Source organism: Nicotiana sylvestris, chromosome 12 (genome assembly GCF_000393655.2).
Source record: "Nicotiana sylvestris chromosome 12, ASM39365v2, whole genome shotgun sequence".
Lineage (NCBI taxonomy): Eukaryota > Viridiplantae > Streptophyta > Magnoliopsida > Solanales > Solanaceae > Nicotiana > Nicotiana sylvestris.
Window position 1 is genome coordinate 161952325 of NC_091068.1, and position 27982 is coordinate 161980306.

The 27982-nt window shown below is 38.4% G+C and overlaps 2 protein-coding genes across 4 annotated transcripts; one reads left to right on the forward strand and one right to left on the reverse strand.

The window, feature by feature from the left end:
• Positions 1-637: 637 nt before the first annotated feature.
• Positions 638-5626, reverse strand: LOC104225191 (probable pectin methylesterase CGR3). 2 transcript variants are annotated; one of them, XM_009776957.2, is made up of 7 exons: positions 5499-5626; positions 4045-4184; positions 3438-3477; positions 3139-3171; positions 2324-2698; positions 2058-2113; positions 638-1069 (listed from the first exon to the last, which is right to left on the reverse strand). In XM_009776957.2, exons 2-7 carry the CDS (start codon positions 4162-4164, stop codon positions 920-922), a joined length of 774 nt encoding a protein of 257 aa, XP_009775259.1. In that variant the 5' UTR covers positions 4165-4184; positions 5499-5626; the 3' UTR covers positions 638-919. The 2 variants fall into 2 exon arrangements, with proteins under 2 accessions (XP_009775259.1, XP_009775260.1); XM_009776958.2 differs by having other exon boundaries at positions 4045-4175; positions 5499-5598.
• Positions 5627-7321: 1695 nt separating this feature from the next.
• Positions 7322-21857, forward strand: LOC104231111 (DUF21 domain-containing protein At2g14520-like). Of its 2 annotated transcripts, none has more exons than XM_070165188.1 (11): positions 7322-7750; positions 13660-13736; positions 13831-13914; positions 14287-14400; positions 14568-14654; positions 14808-14947; positions 15044-15131; positions 16014-16087; positions 16932-17059; positions 17140-17390; positions 21603-21857. In XM_070165188.1, exons 1-11 carry the CDS (start codon positions 7573-7575, stop codon positions 21612-21614), a joined length of 1233 nt encoding a protein of 410 aa, XP_070021289.1. In that variant the 5' UTR covers positions 7322-7572; the 3' UTR covers positions 21615-21857. The 2 variants fall into 2 exon arrangements, with proteins under 2 accessions (XP_070021289.1, XP_070021288.1); XM_070165187.1 differs by lacking the exon at positions 21603-21857 and adding an exon at positions 17483-17990 and having other exon boundaries at positions 7323-7750.
• The last annotated feature ends 6125 nt before the right edge of the window (positions 21858-27982 follow it).

The window sequence follows — 27982 nt, forward strand, 5'->3', positions numbered from 1 at the left end:
TTCCTTTTATGGTTCTACCTTATACCATATCGTTCTAAGCTCCTTCATAGTCAAATAATTGTTATTCCTTCTCACTTCCTCCGTTAACAAAATCTTTTAATATAATATTGATTTTAAGTTCCTCTTCAACTTTTTCTATTGCAAAAAGTAAATGATTAGTTAGAAACTTATGGTAATAAGGAAGAAAGCACATGAACTTACTATGAAGTAAGAAATGAATGACATTCTACTAAGGTCTTCGTACTTTTAATATAGTATTATATAGATAGATAGGAGTTCTTATTCTCATCTTTGCTCTTCTTTTTCTAGTTTTGTTTTTAATCAGTGTGCAGGAACAAATTCCATAAAATTTAGAGAACTTACAATCAAACTATAAGATATAGAAGCAAATCATTCAAATTACTTAAAACCTCGTCAGATGGTTGAAGGTTGAAATTAACAACTGTCTAGTCCTCTCTTCTTGACCACATCTACGTATATCAGAATGAAAAAAAAAAAAAATGTTCCTCAAGAAATTTCCATTGCAATTCCCCAGATATACCGTGTCCCTTGGTATTTTGAATGTCAATAAGAAACCTCTAAGAACCGGAGTATGTATGAAGATAATGTAAGACTAGTTTATAAATGGAATAAGCAGTTCTGAGGGAAACTTACAATATGATAAATGAATAATAAATTACTTTGTGTTTCATGTTACACAAATCACAATAATCAAGTCTGGTCTGAATATGATAAGCTGTGTGCTGCAGCCACAAGAAGCTATAATACCAATTGATTGAAAGCCCCTATTGTAGTATATTCATGGTGGCTATCTTACATAACCAACTTCCTACAACAAAAATCGCCAATTCAACACTAATGATAGTTCACAATTGGAGCAACAGAATGCGGTGACAAACAATTATTTGGTAAAGTGATCTCAGTGGAGTGGTTTGAGGTGGAAAATTTGGCAGGCCGGTTTATAAGAATTCTTGCTTGCTTGTTCAAACTTCTTGATTGCAACTTCATTCTCTTCTAAGCTGGATTGAACAAAAAATCTAATCCACCAGGATGAGCTCCGCAATTTGGCCTAAACAGAGGAAGATAGGCAAGTTTCAACCTTCCGTAACAGAGAACACCTTCGAACAGCAGGCCAAGATAAAGCAACAAATGGCTAGCAATAACTAGATCGCAACAAGGGGATAGAATCTTTATTCTTTTTATATTACTTTTATTTTTCCTAATAGATCAGAAGTACAGGTGCTTCAGTAAATCAAGTATCCTAAATGTAATTAGGTGACTAATTGTCAATGCTTAGGCGCAATTAGATTATACTATCGATCTTTATTTTGTTGAATCCACAAACTTTGGTTTTACAAAAGAGATGGCCAGGCTCGTACTCTTTCCAAACCCTTAAGAGTATCCCTGTACTTTATATGTAGCTTCTTTATTTCATCAACTTCTGATGCGGGACTTTGTTCTCATACCAACACTCTCCCTCTTGAACTAAGTTCTACATGGCCATCACGTTATCTGGAGATTAACTGTGTGCCACCTATCATCCCATTATTTATGGAGACCAAGCCCACATGCTTCTTTTGTATTTGTCTCCAAATTATGGGTAAAGAAGTAAACCAGCCCACATACGGGTAAAGGCAATACACGGACACGTTCCATGCCATCTCCATGCTTGTCCCGACGAACCATCGGCTCTTATATCAGTTGTTGGGCTAAACCAACCAAAAGGTACCCTTAACATGTACTAATAGTTATTCGCTTTTGGTCAGGCCTACACAACTTCCCCAAAGGGCCGAATGCCATTATAAGTATCGTTACACTTTACACGTATCTTCTTTTTCTTATCAACATTCAATATGTTACTTTGTTTGGACATCCAACAATCAACATCAAGATTCACAACATCAAAAACAATTATAGGAATTTGGTTTAATAAAGCATATGGAATAAGAAGGATAGCTATGCCTTAAATAAAGATGGCTGTTGTTTAACAATCTTAAGCAAATAGATAAACATATGATCTTTTGACAATTAAGCACAAGCGAAGATCAGTGACTTACAGGGCGGCCGAATTTTGAGAGTTCTGCTACTTTAGCCCTTTGCTGACCTGGATAACCTAAAAATGCAACCCAATATTTTATCAAAATGTAAAATAGCTTATATTACGCTCAACTATCACTCTAAAAAGAAATACATCCTAACAGCAATTATTATGAAGACTGCCTTCCCTCGCATTTCAATGGCCCAATCAGATTCTATATGTGAAATGTATATTAGCTGAGCTATTCAAGGAAATAGAAAGGCCAAGACTATTCTTTAACTTTACCAGATAAAACAACTAAACCGTCAGCAGCCACCCTTGCCAATTCTGGAAGAGTCTTGTTGAGATATTTTGGAGACAAGTAATCCACTGCATCCGACACAATGACAAGAGAGAATGAGTTTGACCGGTAGGGAAGAGGAAACTTGATATCAGCTACTCGCACAATTCCTCTGTAAACAAGACTTCTGCAATTTCCATCAGTTTCATCTAGCTCATATGGTTCAACACCCCATGCTTCAGTACCCTCCTCTTTTAACAGTGTAGACACCATAGAACAAGCGTCAGGGCCTACATGTAATACTTTCTGCATGCTGTCGCCATATGCTTTCTTCAATGCAGGTAATGCTCTTTGAAGTTCTGATGTGCATGAAACACCACCTACAAAAGTTTTATTTATAAAAAAGAAGTTAAATAACAAGATTACTGCAAGGTAAACCAAGAGCTGCAATTATTCCTTTGCTAGTACGCAAAAACAGTTCATAGGAAATATGAGGAATAGAAAAGCTAACAATAATGCTATTCCGAGCAGTGTATATAAATGAGTAATATAGAGCTTTTACAAACACCATAACCCAGATCTCTTTGCAAAAAAAAAAAAAAAAAAAAAAAAAAAAAATTATTCAAGATAAAAATAATATATGGGATACTAATATCTCACAGAAAAAGGTATGCCTAATAGACAGAAGACAGAAGTAACAAGGTCTTGATAATACTGTAGCTATAGCCTTTCACTTGACCTCCCTTGATAGAAAGAAAATGCTCGAGTAATCATTTTGAGTAGTAATGCAAGATCTGATTCAGGTAGTGTAGCTAGTTACCTTCAAGTCTACTGAAAGCATCAGCAGCTCCACCTAGACAGACAATGAAAGAAGTTTTTTAGAAGGCACAAAAACAAGATACTGAGCCAGCAATCAACAACAACAACAACAACAACAACAACAACAAAAAACCCAGTATATTCCCACAAGTGGGGTCTGGGGAGGGTAATGTGTACGCAGTCTAAGAAAATGATGATAGTAGGAAATCCCGCCAAAATTATGTGAATAGAAGAATAAATAGCAGAAGGAATAGTTGTGCAGCCAAGACATGATCCTAACATATAAGAGAAAACACTAACCTGAACCGTGATATAAATAACCAATAATCAACAATGCACCCTGAAAAGTCACAAAGTAATTAGATTAACAGATACTATTGCATTGGGATAATTTAAGATCCAATAATAATAGGATAAAAAACAGGACAATCTGATTTGGCAACATTTTCTCAAACTTTCAAAAAGAATAGCACCATAAAAGCAAAGGAGACTATGCAAAAACATGCCCAGAAATGGAATGATAGATATATCAGTAAGGGTAAAGGGACGATATTTTTATGCAGAATTAGATATCTATTGGTTTAGATATAATGCACCCTCCCATATACTGATGAGCACTGAGATTAAGGAAGGGGGATTGACAAATTTACGGTATTTGAATCATCAAAATAACAATAAAATGATTTTGTATTTCTTCATGATCTTGCGTTACATTAAAATAGGCAAGTGAAGCCATCATTTTCGGTGGCCTCTCGCCCTATCTGCTTAAGCTACTATAATTGGGGGATGAATTGATTGGATACCCAAAATGAAAAGTTTGTAAGTTCCGCACAGATCATGTAGCACTAATAATAATTGGGAAACATAAACAGATGGCAGGTGGTGAAGAAACGAAATTGGCATTTACCACAACTACAAGTCCTATAGACAATAAAGGAGATGGACGTGATTTCGGGTGAAAGGAGCCAACAAACGGAATGCTCCCAGCATCTCCAAGACGACGAAAGGTATTTGGCCTTCTTGCCATTTTTTATGGAGCTGCAATTACTGAAACATGTTCCACATTAGTTGCAGGTCAATAAGAGTATAATCACAAAAGTTTTGAACGCTATATAAAGAGCAACCCGGTGCACTAAGCTCCCGCTATACGCGGGGTCCGGGGAGGGGCCGGACCACAAGGGTCTATCGTACGCAGTCTTACCCTGCATTTCTGCAAGAGGTTGTTTCCACGGCTCGAACCCGTGACCTCCTGGTCACATGGCAGCAACTTTACCAGTTACGCCAAGGCTCCCCTTCTTTCCCGGCTTGAACACTATATATTGATATTAAAATATCGACAGCAAAGTAAATACAAGACTAGGCAATATTAAGAGCTAAATAAGCAAAGAAGAATTTCTGATGTAAGATGTCCTCTAAAAAGAATTAAGTAGAATATGCATTATACTGACACAAAATAGCTCTACTTGTACTGAAGATTGCCATACCCCTATGCTAAGCTTCTCTGAGGATTTCGGAGGTAGACGCCATAAAAAGCTCGATTCTTTGTTTAAACAACGAAATAAAGTATAGCTAGAAATCTTCTTCTTTTTTGGTTTCAAAAGATTCAACGGTCATTTAAATTAAATGTACAAGGAAACAACACTGTAATCAATCAATATCTATTTGATTCAAAGAAAAATTGATTTTCACCGAAAAGGAAAACAAAAGAAAGGAGGAAATTCTCACACTAGAGAACAATGGATTGCAACTTAACTCAGCATTTATACGAATCATGTTTGATAAACTAAAGACTTAACATATTCCTCCATTAACATGGGCGAGGATCGTCTTCTTTCAATTGAAATTTACAATTGTATATCCTCCTACTTTGCAAAAATGGGAACTTAGTTAAGTGCATTCCAAACATATGTATAAAAAGAACACATTTTGTTTAATTTAGGCCTTTCAAGATTACTACAACCAGTTATTTTGGTCTGCTATTAGCTGCTGTATTTATTGGTCTGAGCAGGAAAGGACTTATTGAAACCGAATAGTATTAAAATGAAGCAGACTGCCCTTGACCTAAATATTTATATTCATACTACTAAGTTCCCACTCACTGCCACAAAAGTAGTAGTGAAGTGCAGTGGTACATTTGCCATGTTCTTTCAAATTTAAATAAATTTCTTGAATACCCAAAAAGGAAAAAAGGTATAAATACAACTGAAGAGTCTCATACTACATATAACATGCTATAGCATATGAAAAGAAAAACTTCAAATTTGAGTTCTTGTTAACAAGAATTAAGTAGTTTGAGCTGGGTTGAATGGAAATTGTGGGGGTGAGGGTAGGGTGGGGGGGGGTTAGGGACTGGGGAGGTACCTGAGATGAAAACTCAGTGGAGCAGAGAGCGAGATCTTGAGGTTGAAACTTGAAAGCTGGGAATCTGGATCTCTCCTCTTTGGAGAGGAAAAAGAGAAAGAAAAGGAAAAGGAAAAAACAAAGGCATTATATATTATTTTTCTGACCTATTATTATTATTATTTATGGAAAAAAAAAGAGTTTAACTTTGCTTTAAAAATTGAGTCCCCCTCAAACGTTCACCAAAAAAAAAAAATGTTATTTGAAAAAAAAAAGACAAATTATCTGCGACAACAACAACATTCCCGTAAAATTTTATAAGTGGGGTCTGGGGAGGGTAGTAGATAGGTTATTTCCGATAGACAGACGCGGACCTATGCTTCATCGAGAGGGGACGCAGACACCCATAAAGTTCGGCAAAAACTCCATATATACTTTAGAAAATAATGATATATTAGTATTGAGCACTTTATATACAAAGTAGATTGTAGTTGAATCCAAAAATGCATCCCGACTTTCAAATCCTGGATCCGTCTCTGCTGATAGAACCTTGGCACAATAAGATGAAAACGAGATAGTGTAACAAATTATCTGCTAGAATGGATTAAAACACATTTATGTTGTCAAAATGTCTTACATTTAGTGTATATAAATTAATCTAAAGAAATTTAACTTTTGTGTTACTCTCTTGTTCCAAAAAGATTAACTGATTCAGGGTACAAAAACCATACATTTCAATTTTTTATGAAATTAAACATATGTTTCTTAATCATTTTGAAAGAAAATCATATACTTAAAAATTACACCAAAGTCACACTATCACAGTTTGGTATAATTCTAGAATACCCATGTATTATGCCTCAACGTTTAGAAGCTGGCATGAGGATTGTCCCCATCGCTAGCATCACAAATAATACTTCTTAAACCGTTTTATATTACGTGTATTTATTTAGAGACTATTAACATATAAATATATGCTAATCATATTAGTGAAGTAATAAGAAATATTGAAATAATACAAAAATTAGTAATTTTAAGTCCTTGAAACAACAACAACAACCCAATAGAATTTCACTAGTGGGGTCTGGGGAGGGTAGAGTGTACGTAAACTTTACCCCTGTCCCGGAGAGATAGAGAGTTGTTTCTGACAAACCCTTGGTTTAGAGACAGTAGATCCGTAACAACAACAGAAACTAGAAAAGCAATATCAGCTTCATAAAAGACAGCAAATAAATGAAAAGACAAAAAAAAAGTGTGAAACACAACAAAAACCGCAAGCAGTCCTAGATAAAACACTATCAGACTACCCGGCACATCGAGGAAAAACGATCGACTACCCCTAACCTACAACCATAATGCTCGACCTCCACACCTTCCTATCAAGGGTCATGTCCTTGGAAATCTGAAGCAACGCCATGTCTTGCCTAATCATCTCTCCCCCAATACTTTTTAGGCCGCTCTCTACCTCTTCTCGTACCCGTCAAATCCAACCGCTAACACCTTCTTACCCGGACATCAGGACTTCTTCTCCGCACATGTCCGAATCATCTAAGCCTCGTTTCCTATTAACATATAAATATATGCAAATCATATTAGTGCAGTAAAAAGAAATTATCGAAATAATACAAAAATTAGTTTAGTAAGTAATTTTAAATCCTTCAAAATTATATAAAAATGAAATAATATCAACCATTTTGAAGAAGAAAAAAAGATGTCGAAAACAAAAAAAAAAAAAAAGGAAAAGAAAAGAGACTCTTACCGTTATATTTTTCCAACAGAAGAGACTCTTACCGTTAAAATACCCTCCATTTTCGCCAAACAACCATTCGTCTCCGTAAAACGAGAAGAACATATTTTTCTCTGTCTTTTCGTCTTCCTTAGTCTCACTTCATTTTCAATAACTGATATTCAATCTTTTCTGCTTCGATTTTTTTTTAAAAGAAAGATAAAATTAAGCTACCATTAGTATAAGTTTCGAAGCAGCTTCAAAAAAATAAAAATGGAGGCGATTGAATATTGGTTGTCAATTTTTGACGGTTTCCTTTAGGGTTGTGAGTTGGAAGATTGGTTGAATTTTTGATTGATCAAGTTTTGAATGGCGGTAGAGTACAGATGTTGCGAGTCGGAGTTCTTCATTAATATTTTGGTCATTGTATTTTTGGTAGTATTCGCGGGAATGATGTCTGGCCTTACATTGGGCCTCATGTCGTTAAGTCTTGTTGATCTTGAAGTCCTTGCCAAGTCTGGCACTCCAAGTGATCGTAAAAATGCGGGTACATTTTCACTTTCCTCATTTCATCGTTTTATGTTAAGCTTTGAGATGAAATTATCGCACAATTTAGAGGTCCTAAGTTGCACATGCGACGGGGCATGTTGAAGATGTAATTAAGTAAATAAAAGTGTGTTCTCTCTAACGTCTTAAACTTTTAGCCAAGATGATCATACAATTTAATACTTTTGTGTTGTGCCTATAGCCGACCCCAACTTGTTCGGGACTAAGGTGTAGCTATTGTTATTGCAGCGTCTCTATGTGTTAAAAAAATCTATGCTGTGTTGCTAAATTTGGCTGATTTAATTGGTATCCCCTCGAGATCTTTTATGCGACAACAAATGTAAATCTGTTTTTTTTTTCTTGTGATAAAATATTTTCTTCTAGAGAAATGCTATTTCACCAATCTTGTCACAAGTATCCAACATATTTATACCTCATTTCTATTTCACCAATCGCGTCACAAGTATCCAGCATATTTATACTTAACAATTTCCCACAAAATGGTGATGCTGTTGCGAAAGCCAAATGTATATAGTGTGAATAAGTCACAACTACTATACCAAAAATTATGATAGCCACCAAATAATAAATAAGACAATAAAGCAATAATAAAAGGAACACCAGAATTTACGAGGTTCGGCCAATTTTGCCTACTCCTCGGACACAACCAATATTTTATTCCACTCCAAAAATACAAGTGAAATAATACTAAAGAGAGAAGATACAAATGCCTTAAGAAGATAAGAAGGCAAATGAGAGGTGTATTTAAATCCTAAACATTAGGCCTCCTTTTATAGGGGAAAAATCCCAACCAATTTGGTCTTCCACCGATGTGGGAGTTTTGGCATTCAACAAATCTCCACCTTGGCAAAATTCCACATCTTCAATTCTCTCTCAATAACAAATTTTGGTTGTGTCTTCATCTTCAATCTTCAGTGTTCAACAATGTTGATCAAATCCAAACAATGTTGAAACTTGACCGCAGTCACCACCTTTGTCAGCATATCAGCAGGATTCTCTGTAGTATGAATTTTCTTCACCGTGACTCCACCTTCTTCTATGATTTCTCGTACGAAATGATACCGAACATCAATGTGCTTCGTCCTTGCATGATAAACTTGGTTCTTCGCTAATTGAATAGCACTTTGACTATCACAAAAAATTGTGATACCTTTTTGTTCAACACCAAGCTCCTTTAGCAATCCTTGAAGCCAAATTGCCTCTTTCACAGCCTCTGTAATAGCCATGTACTCTGCCTCTGTTGTAGACAAAGCAACTGTTGACTGCAAAGTAGACTTCCAACTAACTGGTGCCTTTGCAAAAGTAAACACATAACCAGTAGTTGATCTTCGTTTGTCCAGATCACCCGCAAAATCTGAGTCACAATATCCAACTACAGACTGATTGTCTTCCTGCTCAAAAACTAACCCGACATCTACAGTATTATGAATATACCGTAGAATCCACTTCACAGCTTGCCAATGCTCCTTCCCTGGATTGTGCATATATCTGCTAATAACTCCAACAGCTTGTGAAATGTCAGGCCTTGTGCAAACCATTGCATACATCAAGCTACCAACAACATTTGCGTATGGTACCTTTGACATATACTCTCGTTCAGCTTCATCCATTGGCGACATAGTAGTACTTAGCTTAAAATGGGAAGCAAGTGGAGTACTAACTGGCTTAGTCTTGTCATCTATGCCAAAACGTTGAAGTACTCTCTTCAAATATTCCTTTTGAGATAAACAGAGTTTCTTTGAACGTCTATCTCTAATTATCTCCATGCCAAGAATTTTCTTTGCCTCACCCAAATCCTTCATCTCGAACTCCTTCTTCAGTTGAATCTTCAACTTATCAATTTCTTCCGAATTCTTGGAAGCTATCAACATATCATCAACATATAGGAGAAGATATACAAAGGAACCATCTTTAAGCTTGTGCAAATACACACAATGATCGTATTTGCTTCTCTTGTACCCTTGCCGCAACATAAACTCGTCAAATCGCTTGTACCATTGTCTAGAAGATTGTTTCAATCCGTACAACGATTTTTCAAGTTTGCACACCATATTTTCTTTTCCAGCAACTTTGAATCCTTCTGGCTGAGTCATGTAGATTTCCTCCTCCAAGTTTCCATGTAAAAACGCAGTTTTTACATCCATCTGAACTAGTTCCAAATCCAATTGTGCTACCAAAGCCAACATAATTCTAATGGAGGAATGTTTTACAACTGGAGAAAATACTTCATTGTAATCAATTCCCTCCTTTTGAGCATATCCTTTGGCCACCAATCTTGCTTTGTAGCGAACATCTACTTGGTTAGGAAATCCTTCTTTCTTTGCAAATACCCATTTGCACCCAATTGCTTTCTTTCCCTTCGGGAGATTGGCCAATCTCCATGTATGATTCTGATGAAGGGACTGTATTTCATCATTCATGGCAATCCTCCACTTATCTTCTTCTGAACTTTGGACAGCATCTTTATAAGTGGTAGGAACATCATCAGCTACAATTGAGGTTGCACAAGCAACTGTCTCTATGAGACGAACAGGTTTCGTTATTGTTCTTTTTGGCCTGCTGGTTGCTATTGATTCAAGTTGTTGTTGAGGTTCCTGAGTTGGAATCTCCTCTACTGGCTCTCCTTCCAGAGGGTAATCTTCATTTGTTTCCTCCTCTGCTTCTTGTGTAGGAAAAATAAATTTTCCCTCAAACTCCACCTGCTTAGAAGCACCTTCATTTTGTTTGGTATCTTCTGTTACCTTATTTACCATAGCAGATTCATCAAAGGTAACATCCCTGCTGAATATTACTTTCTTTGTCATAGGACACCATAAGCGATATCCTTTGACTCCAGAAGTAATTCCCATAAAAATAGCCTTCTTTGCCCTTGGATCCAATTTTGACTCTGTCACATGATAATATGCAGTTGAGCCAAACACGTGCAAAGAGTCATAATCTACAGCAGGCTTTCCATACCATTTTTCAAATGGTGTCTTGCCATCAATAGCAGCAGATGGTAGACGATTAATGAGGTGACATGCATATGTAATTGCCTCAGCCCAAAATTCTTTGCCCAAGCCAGCATTGGACAACATACACCGTACCTTCTCCAGCAAGGTCCGGTTCATACGTTCTGCCACTCCATTCTGTTGTGGTGTATGTCTAACAGTGAAGTGTCGGACGATGCCATCATTTTCACAGACCTTATTGAAATGATCATTTTTGTATTCACCTCCATTGTCTGTGCGAATACACTTGATCCTCCTGCCTGTTTGATTCTCCACCATCGTCTTCCATTTGAGAAAAATTCCCAGCACTTCATCTTTGTTTCTTCATTGTATACACCCATACTCTTCGGGAAAAATCATCAACAAAGGTTACAAAATAGTGCTTCCCACCCAATGAAGGTGTTTTGGAAGGACCCCAAACATCAGAGTGTACATAATCCAAAATGCCTTTAGTATTATGGATCGCTGTACCAAATTTAACCCTTGTCTGTTTCCCTTTGACACAATGCTCACAAAACTCCAAGTTGCAAGCCTTTACTCCTTTTAACAATCCTTGATCTGATAGAGTTTTCAAGGATTTTCCTCCAGCATGTCCCAAGCGCATGTGCCATAGCTTGGTTGCTTCTGCCTCTTTGTCGTCACTGGATGTCACTGTCGCTGTCCCAATAACTGTACTGCCACGATAGCGGTACATATTATTATTCTTCCGATTAGCCTTCATTACCACTAGTGCACCGGAGCATACTCTCATCACTCCATTTTCTGCAATGATTTTGAACCCTTTTGATTCTAGGGCTCCCACAGAGATGAGATTCTTCTTCAAATCCGGTACATATCGAACATCTGTTAATGTTCTGATCATTCCATCATGGTTCCTTAATCGTATTGAACCAATTCCATATGAGGTAAGACGGCTGTTGTCCGCTGTGTGGATGACTCCATATTTTCCTTCTTGAAAATCCATGAACCAATCCCTGTTGGGACACATATGATAGCTACAAGCCGAGTCCATCAACCATATGTCTGATGATGTTGATGACTCTGTTGTAACTAATAAGAAGTCTGAATCATCACAATCAGCTACATTTGAATCCATAATGGTCTTTCCATTGTTATGTTTAGCCTTATTCTTCAACTTCGGACAGTCTTTCTTCCAGTGCCCCTTTTCTCGACAAAAGGCACATTCATCTTTGCTGGGTCTGGATCTTGACTTGGATCTTCCCTTCTTTGTCCTCGTTTGATTTTGAGGACGACCCCTCACAAATAGTGCTTCTCCTTCTCCGCCCTTCTGTTTTTCTCGCTTTCTTTGTTCATAGCTGTACAAAGCCGAACAAACTTCTCTGAGAGAAACTTCGTCATTTCCATGGAGTAGAGTAGTTTCAAGGTGCTCGTACTCATCAGGAAGTGACGCCAACAACATCAAGGCCAAGTCACCATCATCATAAGTTGTATCCATATTTTGCAAATCTGTGACCAACTTATTGAAACTGGTGATATGTTCATTCATCGTGGTACCAGGAACATAGGTGAAGTGAAACAGTCTCTTCTTCATGTACAATTTATTTTGACTGTTTTTCTTCAAAAATTTATCCTCCAGTGCTTTCCATAATTTACTTGCAGAAGTTTCCTTTGTGTATGGATATTTCTGCTCTCTAGCAAGGTAGGATCGAATGGTACCGCAAGCAACACGGTTGATAATTCTCCAATCTTCTTCTCCAATAACATCTGGTTTCTTTTCTTCAATGGCCAGATCTAGCCCTTGTTGAAAAAGGACATCTAGAACCTCGCCTTGCCACATCCCAAAATGTCCGGACCCGTCAAAAATTTCTACCGCAAATTTCGCATTTGACACAATTCTTGTCATAAGCGAAGATGCCAATGATGACGTATTGTTGACACTTGATGTAGATTCTTCTTGTTTATTGTCTCCCATCTTTGACACAAATATTATTTAATAGCTGACGACACAAATCAAGATTATTTCCTTTCTGGTGTGGAAGATCAGACTAAGCTGCAACCACAGAGCATACTCAGACAGAACCTTGACTCAGTTACCAAGATAAATCTTTTCTGATGTGGAAGATCAGACTATGCTGCAACCACAGAGCATACTTAGACAGTACCTTGGCTCTGATACCAATTGTTGCGGAAGCCAAATGTATATAGTGTGAATAAGTCACAACTACTATACCAAAAATTATGACAGCCACCAAATAATAAATAAGACAATAAAGCAATAATAAAAGGAACACCAGAATTTACGAGGTTCGGCCAATTTTGCCTACTCTTCGGACACAACCAATATTTTATTCCACTCCAAAAATACAAGTGAAATAATACTAAAGAGAGAAGATACAAATGTCTTAAGAAGATAAGAAGGCAAATGAGAGGTGTATTTAAATCCTAACCATTAGGCCTTCTTTTATAGGGAAAAAATCCCAACCAATTTGGTCTTCCACCGATGTGGGAGTTTTGACATTCAACAGATGCAACGTATAACTGTATAAACCTTTCCATTTTCCAAGTCAATTTTATCCATCCATTAGTTCGTAAAGCTACTTATTTGATCACTGATACTTCTGGAACTCCTCTAATAGAGGGGACAGAAGCTCTTAGATTTTATTTTGCACTACTAAATGCTCACTTTACGAGCGATCGTTTAGTTTGCTTCTGCTGACATTTATTCTGTTATTGCGCCTCATTTGAGAAGAAGAGAGAGTTGCAGTTACGTTGTTATACTTTGTATAGACACCGGACTTGCTAAATGCGCGTAGTTCTCCTTTGTAAATGTGAAATGCAAAACTTAAAATTTGAAATTGTGAATCTTGTTGCCTTGGTATGACTGTGTCTACTTTATCGATGCTTTGAATAATTAGAAATTTTTGTTTTGTCTATACAGCCAAGATATTGCCTGTCGTACAAAATCAGCATTTATTGCTGTGCGCCCTACTTATTTGCAATGCTGCTGCTATGGAGGTATGCAACATTATGATAGTGTATCTCTAGAGACACAATTTTCCTGCACTAGTTGCAGCAGTTTAGATGCTGAAAATCGTCCAAATCCTTTCAGGCACTTCCCATCTTTCTTGACAGTCTAATAACAGCTTGGGGTGCTATACTGGTTTCTGTCACATTGATTCTTCTATTTGGTGAGGTGAGAAACTTATTTTTTCCGTGGTTAAGATTGAAATCAACTATAAGGGGAGGGGGCGTCTTCTCCCTTTACCTGTCCTGAATGTATATGCATTACAAAGTCCATTTACGTATTACTTTAAGAAAACTAAACTAATTGTTGTTAGAATTTATTAGGTTACTTTACTGATTTTGGTCTTAAACTCTTTTCTTTCTCCTTCAGATAAGTGCTACTGTGCTATTAAATTCTCTTTTCTACAAGTGCTACAATAGAGAAAAATTGTTGCTGTAATTTTAGGTTTTGTTTTACTGAGTAATCTGCATTGAGGGCTGATGAGTTCACCAAATGTTGAATTTACTTGCTTTGATTGGTTACTATTCTGTGGTTGAGCAGATCATTCCACAATCAGTTTGCTCTAGATATGGACTGGCCATTGGTGCAACTATGGTCCCAGTTGTCCGCGTTCTTGTTTGGATCTGCTTTCCTATTGCATATCCAATAAGCAAGGTGAACTTTTTTTTATTTATGGATTTTGTTTAACTTTTTTTGGCTAATAGAAACTGGTCTTTTGTATAGACCCTTTACGATGTTGGCATATCGAACCTACTGCTGATTGTATTATAAGTTAGCTTGTCTAATGTTGGCCTAAGCCCCTTTGTTTCTATTATTTGCAGCTATTGGATTATCTGCTAGGTCATCGAAACAGCGGTCTTTTCCGACGAGCTGAGTTGAAAACTTTAGTACATTTTCATGGAAATCAGGTAGGTTTGTAATGGCTGACCAATCATTGTGTTGTTGATATAGTGTTAGCATGTGCTTCTCTCCACTAATATTGGATTGAACCTAGCTGTTTTCCATTTCTGGTGTCATTTCATTGACTTATTGCTCTTTTTAATTTCCTGCTCTTTCTACAGGCTGGTAAAGGTGGAGAACTAACAAATGATGAGACAACTATAATTGCTGGTGCTCTAGAGCTTCACGATAAAACAGCCGGTGATGCTATGACCCCCATTTCTGAAACCTTTTCTATTGATATTAACGGAAAGTTGGACAGGTACTGTATACTCTGAGATATTCATATAGAGAAAATTTGCATGATTCCCTACCTCACTAGTTGTTAAATACCCTATCTTTTTCCATTTTGGTACAGGGATTTGACAAATTCAATTTTGTCGAACGGGCATAGCAGGATACCAGTCTACTATGAGCAACCTAAAAACATAATTGGACTTCTTCTGGTACTACTTCTACCTTTTTTCCAGTCCTGGAAAATTTTGCACTCAACATAATTGAAAGCATATTTTTGCTTAAGTTATTAAAAAGTGGCGAGAGAATATCTCCTCTTAGGCTCCTACTTTCAATTCACAGTTTCACATGTTGCTTTTGCTTTGGAGTGACTCGGTCTTTTATCCCAAAGCAACTTTTTCTTATCCACGGTTAACAGTAAGTGGCTAAATGAAGCCAAAGTGAGGCCTTGAGCGAGGCTAAAGATGATTTTAGCCTGTGTTATCTATTGCTTTTAGTTCATTTATTTGCTTCATTCCCTCAAGTACAGAAAAATGTGGTGATACAATCACCTGAGGTTCTTCTAACAAATGATGTTTCTCCCATATGTAGAAAACTATCTATATCCTTAAAAGATTCAGATCAACTAGCAGACTCCAAAACAACAGATAATGCATGCTAAATTCAACAAAGTTAGTAGCTAAGCTAATTGGTATAATACTCTGAAGTAGTTATGACAAAATGTGGCCAATTTATAGCTTTAAATGATTCAGATCAACTAGCAGATTCCAAAATAACATCAATGCTGAAGATTACGTAGGAATGCTGAGGCAACTGATATCATAGTCTTAACTGACTATGACAAATAGTGGCTAAATTTAAGTACTTACAAGCATGAAGTATGAGGCGCAGTTAAACTTTACTAGGCAAAGAGCCATCTACTTTTACCCTAGCCTTTTCAGTTTCTCTTATTTTCATTTGTCCCAACCAAGTAAACAAGTTAGTAATTCCCCATTTGCTTTGGTAATACGTTAAGTCAACCAAGTAAATAGTATCATTTCTCTGGTAATACAGTAAGAGTCTTCTATTGACATACTTTTCCTGTGACCTTGTAGGTCAAGAACTTATTAACCATCCATCCAGCTGATGAAACCCCTGTAAAAAATGTTACTATCCGAAAGATCCCAAGGTATATTTTATATATCTCATGTGCAAATACTAAGCATGTATTTGGCTGCATTATTGCACTATCTTTGAATGTTTTGTACTAAGATGTAGTTTTACTTGTTCATGAGTTGTATTTGCAGTCTTTTCCATTTGGAAACTCTGGTTATTAAATGTTGTGACTAAGAAGTACAAAAGAACATCCATAGTTCTAGTTGCTAATCCCTGTCTATTCAGTTTCTCCTTTTTCAAGATGAGGTGCACAAATACACGCGTAGCAACATCCACAGTTCTAGTTGCCACTCCCTGTCTATATATCTGGTTGATCGGTAGCAACCTATAGTGCTTTTAGGTCTAGAAAATGTTTGTCTCAGCATGCCTTTCTAATATGTTGTCTCAATTCGGTATGCTTCCTTCTTTAAATGAAGTTTAATAGTCTATGTGTATTGGAATAATTGCGACTATCAATTTCCAGTTAGACAAGACAAGTAAAGCACCTAAACTGCCAATATTCTTACGAATGGACAATACCTAGTACAAATGGTTGGACAACTTGTCATTTAGAGGTATACCAATACACTACCTGAAATGTTCAATGTAATTTTAGATGAAAGAAATCCTGGTCAAATTGCTTAAACATGGTTATCTAACAAACATCAATCGGATATTTCTTTCTCTTGCAACTAATATTTGGGTAGTTTAGTTGTCTCTGTGTGTGTGTTTGTGTGTGTGTGTTCTTGGGTAACCAAATGAAGTGGAAGGTGATGATAATACAAGGTGGTTTGCAAATATTTACTTCCTGTGCTGGTTGATTTATTGCCTTGATATCCCTCATAAACAAATCATGGCTTGCCTCTTTTATGGCGCAGGGTCCCATATACTATGCGATTGGATGACATCTTGAATGAGTTTCAGAAAGGTCATAGTCATATGGCCGTGGTTGTAAAACAGTGCAGCAAAGAGATGGTTCAGCCTGCTGGCCAAGTCGCTGCTGATGGTGAGCATCTTCTGTTTGCTAGCTTTTCATTACTTCTTTTCTCATGTGAATATTCATTCCTTTTTGTTTTCCATATCTAGATTCTGTTCAGGATGTCAGAGTAGACATTGATCCGCCTGAGAAGAGCCTGAAGAGTAGATCATTGCAGAAGTGCAAGAGTTTGCCCAATGGTGGAAACGTTTCGTCGAAGAGAAATAGGAGTAGGAGGACGTGGTCAAAATATATGCACTCAGACATTCTGCGATTAGACGAAAATCTGCCAAATATCCCTGATGAGGAAGAGGTAGTCGGGATAATAACTATGGAAGATGTTATTGAAGAGCTTTTACAGGTAAAATCACTCAAGATTTTGGATTTTAATGCACTTTCCATGAATTTTTCAGTGCCAAGAGAATTAAAATGCCAATTGCGTCTTTTATGTAGGAAGAAATTTTTGATGAGACGGATCATGCAAAGCATTTGTAGTAGCAGTTCTTTTGTACTTAATATAAGAAAGTAATGTTCATTGTATGTCTGAGTAATTCACTTACTGGACTGGTGTAAGGACTCAGTTACCAGCGTATACACTCGCCGTGTTTGCTGGATTGAAAGAACTTGGCATCCAGAACTAAAAAGAAAAAAATATTCTTTTGTTATATATAGTGCTTTTAGCTTCATGCCATTTAGTTGGTCACCAGGGGCAGAGCTAGGGTGGTAGAAGGGGATTCAGCCTAACCCCTCGCCGAAAAATTACTGTATTTCTAAGGTTAAAATTATTCTTTATCTTAAATAGTAGATGTTGAATCCCCTTGGCTTGTTCGTGTGTTTACTTTTTAGTATTCCGAATTCTCTTGGTAAAAATCCTGACTCCGCCACTATTCGTCACACTGTACGTATCCATAGAAATGAAAAATGAACAATTTTAGGTACCATGTTGAGTTCTGCTGTATAATATTTCACTGTTGGCAATAGTGTAAATTTTGTTGATTGATTGTTTTGAAGAGCAAAGGACTTAACGATGGTTAGGAACTATCAGAGAGACACTAAAACAGGTAATGTTGGCCAAGTACCAAGTACGAATTAGTCTTCCTATTTAGGAAGAAATTGATCTTTTCACTCATCATTAACATAATGTAGTATTGGGGTTACAAAACTTTGTAGTTAGATTGTACTCATTTGAGATAGATTATCGGATTTTGGTTCTAGAATTTGAAATAATACGATTTTTCTTTTGTAGCCGAAGTAAATATTTAAATGAGACAATGACACATCCATTTGTTGATTCATTTCATTTGACAAGGTTCTCCAATTTTACTTACCCCTCCAGTAATATTTAGAAAAAAGAAGAAAAATAAAGAATTAGAATTGTTAGTTAATAACTTCCAGTTTGTTATAAATATATTATGAATGTTCATTTAGTATTCCGTTGTAAATAAGTTTCCTGAAGAAGCTTATCCATATGGGACTTCGCCGTAAATATGTTTATCTATTTAGTACTATATTGGAAATAAGCTTCCTGAAGAAGCTTATCACTTCGGTACCCGGTTATGGATAAACATTACCCCCGGTAGAAGATTATCCATACCGGGTATAATAAGCTTATCCATTCAGTACTCCGTTATGGATAAACATTGCTCTCAGTAGAAGATTATCCATATCTGGTATAATAGCAGCTTACACAGCAGCTTGTAGTAGCAGCTTACACAGCAGCTTGCAGTAGCAGCTTCCACAGCAGCTTGCAGTAGCAGCTTCCTTTCTTCTATAAATGGAAGAGATTTCGATTTATTATGTACATCAGTTTGAATTCGAATAATATAACAGTTTCTCTCTATACTTGTCTTTATTTTACAGTCTTTATTTTATAACACGTTATCAGCACGAGACTCTGTCATCTCGAGCAAATATTTTGAAAGTATCTGAGGTAAGTGTAAGCACGTGATTTTTGCTTCACGGACAATTGCTCCAAAAGAAAATAAAAATAGCGGCAAAGGGCTTCGCTGTACAATTTTTCGGTCTTTCCGTGACATGTTTTGTTAATCGTTTGTGAGTCTGTCCATTTTTGCATTTAATCATTAACAAACAAAAATACAAAATATGCATGTTAGGATGATTAAACCATAATTCGGTCAGTAAAAGAAAATTCAAAATATATATATATATGTGTGCATCGCTCGTTCTAGGCTTTTAGTTAACTTACTTAAATAATTTTTGTGATAATTGTGTTAAAATGTTGCATTGTTGTTTAGTTTTAATTTCGTTATTTTGTTATTTATTATTTTTATTTTTGTTTTAAAAGGAAAAAATGAAATTAGAAAAACAAAAGAGAAGGAAATCGGTTTGGGCCAAAAATTAAACAAAATAACTGGCCCAACCAGCACGCAGGCCCAGTCCAAATCCGGTTGCCCAGACACCTCCTGAAACGACACCGTTTCAGGCCAATCCATCTCAGCCGTTCCAATCAATCCAATCCAACGGTCCAGGATCATTTTCAGCAACCCGTGTTCAAACCCGACCCAATAACCAATCCGATCCAATCCCCCACTTAAACCAAACGACCTCGTTTAATTACCAAACGACCCCGTCCCATTTCTCAACATCAGATCTAAGCCGTTGAGATCATCTGATCTAACGGCTCAGATCCGATCAACCTCACCATATATAAACCTTCCCTTACACCCCACGCCCCCTATCCGAACCCCACCCCTCACTCGTCTCCTTCCCTGAACCCTGAAACCCCCAAACCCTAGCAGCCGCCCTAGTCTCCTTCGCCATTAAAGCCGGCGGCACGAACGCCGGTGACCACCCCCTGAACACCCTAAGACCCCCTCACTCCCCTGAACACGAATCCACTAACCACGAACCTCGAATCATCTCCTATCGTCTCGAATCTGGATTTGAAGATTCGAGACAAAACTCGATCTACACCAAACCACCCCATCTTCATACCAGACACCCCCCTGACCTTCCTAGTGACCAAACCAAACTTGGTTTGGTCCGAATCTACCCACAACTCCTAAAAATCCAGATCTGGAAATCCAGAACTGGAAACACATGCACCTGGGGAACCCGGCCAGTTTTGACATAGGTTTGAGGTCTAATAGACCTTAGTCAAGGTGTTCTCATGTGAGAACACCCTGACTAAAGTTTGTTCGGCCTCAAAAGTTCGAAGTCGAGTTTGATTTGGGTCTGTTTGGTTTAAACGTTTTGGTAAGTTTTCCGTTCTTTTGTTTTATTTCCAAATAAGTTGTCAGCATATCTCTTTGTGTTTGTTTGTTATTTTGTTATTTTTCATCCAGATTTCTTTCATCTCTGTTAAAGACCTTTTATTTGGTCGTTTGTCTTCTATTTGTATTCTGAATGTACTCTGTGATGAACCTGTTCGATTAGATTGGTCGTCAAATGAATAAACTTATATAGGTCCCCAGTTATTGAACATAGAATTGTCTGATGCCCTTTAGGTCCCTAAACGTATTGTTTATGTGAGCGATCGATTATTACCTGCTATAATTAGTATAGTCGACTCGATAAATGTCGTCGATTAGTTTTCTATAACTAATGAATCGAAGGAGTTAGGATTGTCACATAACTAATTAAACTCGGACACTGGCTGGATGACCTAGTAATGTTTGAAATGGTCTGTTGGCATTATAAAAATGACTAAAAGGGTTCAGTCTAGGCAGTCCTGAGCTCGAGCTTTCATCAGTGCAAAAAATGCCCTAATGCTGCAATAGGCAGGGGCAGTAATAATCAAGGTTGACAGGGGTAATCTGGGGTGCTAAAAAGAACAGAAGTAATTAGTTTAAGTGAGCTGACAAGTAGGGTACTAACTTAGGATTAAACTAATACCAATGGGGAACAAGACACAAGGGTATGGGGGCTCAAAATGAATAAACAAATGAGCCCATAATTCTGGATTAAACAAAAACCAGGCGTGGGGAATAAAGGTAGCTGACACCAAGCATGCTTAGGATGGGCTTAAAGGGTATGGGCATTCTGCCAATTGGCAGGCAGGGCAGCTCAGCTGTAATGGTGCATTTGGCCTATAAATAGGCCATTGGACAACTAAAACAGGGGCTGAAGTTTATGGGTCTGAGGCTGGACTTTTAGCTTTCAGAGAGAAAAAAAAGGGCTGTAAAATTTTTAGTCCAAAGAGAGGTCTAGTGAGTTCAAAGAAAACTGAAAAAACACAAGTTAGCTTCCAATAAACACTGCAACCAAACACTGCCTGAAAAGTTGTATAAGAGTGCATATTGGTCAAGCTGTCTTGGCCAAGTTCTTGGTTTGCATTGGTTGAGCTGTTTCTGGTTATTCAATTGGTAGTGTTGCTGCATTGAATACTCTGTTGTTGCTGTTTGTTTCATCCTTCTTTTCTGGGTTCATTGGTTTGGTACTCGACTATTTGTTGGTCCTCTTTGTTCTGGGAAATATTGTTGGTCGTCTGAGGTTTGTGGAAAACATTTGGTTTGGTTTGTTGCTGTGCTTGTTGCTGTGTATCTGCTGCTGCTGTGTTTGTGGCATACTGCCCAACTGATCATTCTTTTCTTCTTTTCGTTCTCTATACCAGGTACATGACTAATACTCTGTCAAATGTAATTGGAAAGTTGAGCATGAATACAAAAGAAAAGACCTGAAGAGTGACTTTTATGCATAAATTGTTACATTAGACATCATGTATTGTATAATGATTGTCATTTTTGTTTGGACAATAGAAACAGCCTACATACTAAGTATATCAATGTAGGTTAACGAATGCTAGCTTTGTATGTATACTGCTAAGTGAGAATACGCCCAGTGTAATAAGTTGTATTTCAAACTTAGTCTGATGGTATAGTATATTCTCTAATGTAGGCCAAATAGGAAAGCTATCCATTTTAGTTAAAGTTCTTTCTCCTTCTGCCATATTGTCCCATAAACTGATAAACTCATTTCACAAAATAAAGAATCAGTTCAGGGCCTCGACCTCATGAAGGTCGAGCCCAAATCGAAGCAAACTAAGTAGGCCCGCGTAGAACAGGCGAAGGCCCAGGTCTGGTCCATCGCGCATGGGCTGGATTTGGGCCCAGAATTGTTTGTTCGGCTGATTGCATATACAGCCCCATTTCTGAAATTTTTTTTAGCTTTTCTGAATGTCATTACAAATAGCTTGCAAGCATTTAATTAATTAGGACTATATACTGTTTTCAATTGATAAGGACAAACGCGATAAGAAACGTAGTTGCTATAGGATAACCTTTTAAAATAAGAACGAGATGAGCCTCGATAAAAATAAACACAACGTGCAAATGCGGGGCCCTTGTTAAATGTATATTGTTGGAGCATTTAGTTTCCGGGATGGGTTGCTTAGCAAATCTCACAACCCTCCCTAAATAACAACACGTTAGTCTCTTTAGGATACGCTTTAATAAAACCTTACCTTCTTAAACTCGGGTGCACATTTATGTGACCCAAATCCAAATCCCAGCCGAGTCGAGATATATCAATAACCACGGGTGCATTGATGTAGCGTGGTTCGAGATATGTTTTCACGACGTTGCAAGTCCTATAAAAATAACGGTGAACGATAAAAGCGGATAAAAGATAAAATTGGCACATAGGTTCATAATTGTATTAAAAATCAGATAAATAAGCCGAATATAACAGTTGAGCGACCGTGCTAGAACCACGGAACTCGGGAATGCCTAACACCTTCTCCCGGGTTAACAGAATTCCTTATCCGGATTTCTGGTACGCAGACTGTAATATAGAGTCATTATTTTCCTCGATTCGGGATTAAAATTGGTGACTTGGGACACCCTAAATCTCCCAAGTGGCGACTCTAAAATAAATAAACTAATCCCGTTCCGATTGTCCTTTAATTGGAAAAACTCCCTTGCGCCCTCTCGGGTGCGGAAAAAGGAGGTGTGACAGCTCTGGCGACTCTGCTGGGGACATAAAACCCAGAACCAATAGTTCAGGGTTAAGAAGTCGAGCTTAGAATAATTGTTATTATTTGGCTTTATTTATTATCTGATTATTACATGTTTTTGAGACTAATGTGCTAAATGTTGCTGTTACCGCTTTGATATTATTTGAACTGTATATAAACTGTGCCGAAACCTTTCTCTTCTCACCTCCGGGGATGTGCTCACTGGTTGAGACTCCTTATTCTGTTAGTGTCATACCCTAAATAAAAGAGGTTCGGAAAGTTTCTAAGCCGGCTGGCCTTTTGGTTCCCGGAAAGGAGCTCCTTCCTCAACTCGAGTTGTCCGCTCGGGTACACTGTCTAGAACACCGACCCAGGTTTTGAACATAGAATAACGTGACTTCATGCCGGATCCCTAGTAGGAACGCTTATTTGCATCACGTTGCATATGACTTAGGGGACTCAACACAGGGGTTGGGTCCGTCTAGGACTAGCAACCTGATATGAAAAGACCATTCTGGTGCATCCCACTGTTTTCCGTGCATTTATTTGTCTCATGCCCGCATGCTGACCGGTGTTTGAATATTTGGAATATTGTGAAAAAAAGGGAAATAACGGTTAGGAATTGATTGTTTATTGTTGAAAAAAAAAAAAAACAAATACTGTCAAAACTCTGCCAAAATTTTGAAAAGTCGTTGTTCTGCCTTTCATAATAAAAAATATATCAATAGAAATATAGAGTTGTCTTGTCATAAAAATAAAAAAAAATCTTATTTTAAAATTTTTTTTATATAATAAAAAAAAAGTCTTGTGTGGTCTTTACTTTTATTATTTGTTACAAATATATGTATATATATATATATATATATGAAAAATTCAAAAGTTTTGCTTTATTTCAAAATGTATATATCTTTATTTATGGCAAAAGTATTTATCTTGTTAAAGGTCTAGAAAAGTCCTTTCAGGCTCCCAGTTTTTCGAAAAAAAAAAAAAAAAAAAAATCCAAAATATTTTCCGTTATTGACTTCTTTAGAAAGTTTTATATATATATATATGAAAATTCAAAATTCACAAAAAATCGCATATATTTTTGTTTTTAGCAGGATAAGTGTCGTTTGTTAAAATCTTGTTAATAAATGTGCAGAATGAGCACGATTCCGAATGAACCCTTTTCAATCATGAATAAAATTCCCCTCCAATTGCGGCTCTGGTGGAATGATTTGGGCAAAGAGGGGCATGACGAAATCAAGAAGTATCTGAAAGGCCTCACGAGTTTGTTGGATATCAGGCCACGAGGAGATATCATAAGGGCACTAGTCCCCCACTGGGATCCTGCGCACAATGTCTTCCGCTTCTCAGATTTCGAACTTACCCCAACTTTAGAAGAAATAGCAGGGTATATCGGCAGCACTGAGACTCCTTTGAGGCACAAATATCTGATTGCTCCAAGAGCTGTAGCAGTACACCGGTTCCTGGACTCCTTAAAGATAGTCAGAACAGTTCATAACCCTGACTTGGCAAAAGGTTTTTGCAGCACGAGTTTCATATATCAAAGATATGGTCACATAGGAGGATTCGACAAGCCAGAAAACCAGTTGTGCAGCAAAGGTAATCGCCAGAAGTGGGAAGAACATAGACGAATTGCTTTCATGATAACTTTCTTAGGACTACTAATATTCCCAAGAAAAGATGGGAATATTGACATAAAGATAGCAGGGGTCGTCAGTACGTTGCTCACACAGAGTGATAGTACGTTGGCGCCCATGATAGTATCTGATATATTCCGGGCACTCACTTCTTGCAAAGCCGGAGGAAGCTTTTTCGAGGGTTGCAATTTGTTGTTGCAAATGTGGATGATCGAACACCTATGTCACCGAGCCCAGTTTCTGAGCCATGGATCCGCTGGAAAGACCTGCATAGAGGAGTTCTATACCAGAGTTGATGAAACCTACCTACCAGAAGGAGTTGTAGCATGGACCTCATATTTCCAAACCCTCAACGCCAGTCAAATACAGTGGGCGCTAGGATGGTTACCGATCGACGAAGTCATATACATGCCAGCAGCCAGGCCCCATTTTCTTTTAATGGGACTTAAGAGCATTCAACCATACGCGCCGCATCGGGTTTTAAGGCAACTTGGGAGGTATCAGATAGTGCCGAAAGACGAGGATCTGAGCATCCAGGTAATCGAGATCAGTCCCGACGGCCAGTTTCCTGAAGCAAGGGTTCGTCAAATTTGGAGCCAATGTCAATACTTAGAAGCAAATACTTGTGTAATGAATCGGGCAAAAGGGGAAGTTTCGCCCGGGTATCAAGCCTGGTACAAAAGGGAGACATCACCTGGAAGACCGACCAAAAGACCTCACCTGCAAGAATTTGCCAAATCTTCACAAGAACAGTGGGACTGGTTGGCCAAAGAGCAAGAATATCTTGTCAAAGCAGGCAAACTGAAGCAACAAATCCAGGATATGAAGTTTGAGTGCCAATTACAGTCTGCTGCCCACAAGGGAGAAAAGAACCAGTTAATCAGAGAAAGCGAGATCCTCAAAGCTCAGATCCGGAGAATGAAAAAAGAGGCTAATAGCCAGCTAAGAAGCCAGGCAGATAAAAGATTGATAGCAGGGTTAAAAGATCAGGTTGCGGAATGCCAGGAAGATTTGGAAAAAGCCAGGGCCAGCACAGCAAAATTGCGAACCAAGTGGGCAAAGGGTGCGATGGCTCGGAGGCAGCACCTGCAACAAGTCATAAGGGAGTATGAACTGAGCATCGGGACATTAAGGGAAACGAATGCCTCTCTTCGAGAAAGGATCCTCAAGCAAACACGAAATGCCCAAGACGACAGAAGGCATTATTACGATGCAATGACCAGAATGGAAAGGCAAATGGAGATGTTCCAGGATCAGCTTGCCAACAATGCGCAAACACTGGGATTGAAGAACCAACATATAAGGCATTTGTTCACAGAAAGGGACAACATCCGGGGAAGGATTGATGAAATAGGGCATTACATCTACATGAAATGCTTGGCATATGAGCGAACACCTCGGAAGACCCTCCTTGTTTCCATCATGGGTTGCGTCCGCCGGATTATGAACGAATTGAAGAGCTTGCAAAGAGACCTTACACCTAGAGCCGCAAAAAGGCCGGATGATGCCTCACGGCCCCTTAAATTGGAGAATTAGTTTTGGTCAAGTCCTGTTTATTTGGCTTTGGTTGTTTTTCCATATGTTGTTTTCTTTTTCGTTAAACCGAGTTTGAAACCGTCGAGTTTGTACTATTGCTATTCCTTGCTTGATGTAATTTGTAATAGCAAAACTTTGAGAATGAATTCAATGATTTCACAAAAATTGTGTGTTTTTACTTTAAGGCAGAACTACGCCTGGTCTGATTCACGCGGGGACGTGATACGTAGGCAATCCCCATAAGATTCGACCGCTTTTAATAAATAAAGAAAAGAAAATGTAAATAAAATAGGACGCGGGGTTTCGCAGAATACTCTAAAAGAGACAAATGAACAAACCGGGATGACGCATGTGGTTTGAAGCAAAGCATGTAGAAACGGTTAACTGCCTAGGTGCATTGCATCCTCTATGTGTTATGATCAAATCTGTTAAGCTCTAACACTAACAAAGTTTGTTGTTGTCTGATAACCAGACAGTTAGTTGTTAAAGAATTCTGGCAACACATTCATACCAAACCAGATCCAAAGGACCGGTAGCAACAAGCATGACTACTTCAGAGAATAGTAATGAGGAAGAAAGGCCGATGAGCCAGTTGCTAAAAGAGGCAATGGAAAAGATTGAAAGGATGGGACTAGAGATGCATGCAATGCAGCTAGCCCTGGCCAAAACACAAAAGAGCCCTGAGACACTGGGACACGTACCGGAGTACCCTCACTCTGGCCCTTCCACAAGCCGCCCAAACCCCCTCTATCATCAGGAGAGAAGCCCTCATGATTCCCAAGCTCCACCACCCCACCAACCTCTCCCAACATCCAACATTCCCATTTTTGTGGGACCTGCATCAGCCCCTTTGCAGCGAACGACCAGTGAGCCATTGTTTCAGGCTCACGATACACAATACTATCCCCTGAGCCTACATTCCACGCACCGGAACCACAGGTTTACAATCCCCATTTGGAAGTACCGGCAGAGGTTGAGAAGCCGGTTAAGGCCCCTGAACAGGATGAAGTGTTAAGAAAGTTCAAAAGCCTGGAGCAATCCTTCAGAAACTTGCACGGGCTGGGCAATCAAGTCAGCGTGGCATACAAAGATCTGTGCCCTTTCCCAGATGTCCAACTCCCGGCTGGGTTCAAGATGCCCAAGTTTGATTTATATGAAGGGCACGGTGATCCCATGGCACATTTGCGGGGATTCTGTAGCAAAATGAGAGGGGCAGGAGGCAAGGATGAGCTTTTGATAGCTTACTTCGGCCAAAGTCTGAGCGGATCTGCACTGGAATGGTATACCAGGCAGGATTTCAGCAGGTGGTACACGTGGGATGATCTGGCACAGGCTTTTGCAGGTCATTTCCAGTACAATCTAGAGATAGTCCCCGACCGTCTCACATTATTGAGAACTGGGAAGAAACCCGGGGAAAGTTTTCGCGAGTTCGGGTTCCGCTGGAGAGAACAAGCAGCTAGGGTCGATCCTCCCATGAGAGAGGGAGAGATGGTAGACTACTTTTTGCAGACATTGGATCCAACCTACTTTGGTCACTTGGTGACAACGGTTGGAAAATCTTTCAACGAGGTGGTCAAAATAGGGGTCATGATAGAAGAAGGTTTGAGGTCGGACAAGATCTTAAACTATTCGGCACTTAAGGCCACAACCCAGGCTATTCAAAGCGGCACGGGAGGTGCGCTAAGAAGAAAGAAAGAAGAGGTTGCCACGATCGAGGCAGGCAGTTGGCCCAGGGCTGGCAGGCCACACTACAACCAACCCAGGCCTCACAGGCCAAACTATCCATACAACCCACCACAAAATTTCTATCCACCTCGAGAACCGCATTGTTCCGTACACCAAGCCCAGATATACACTCAG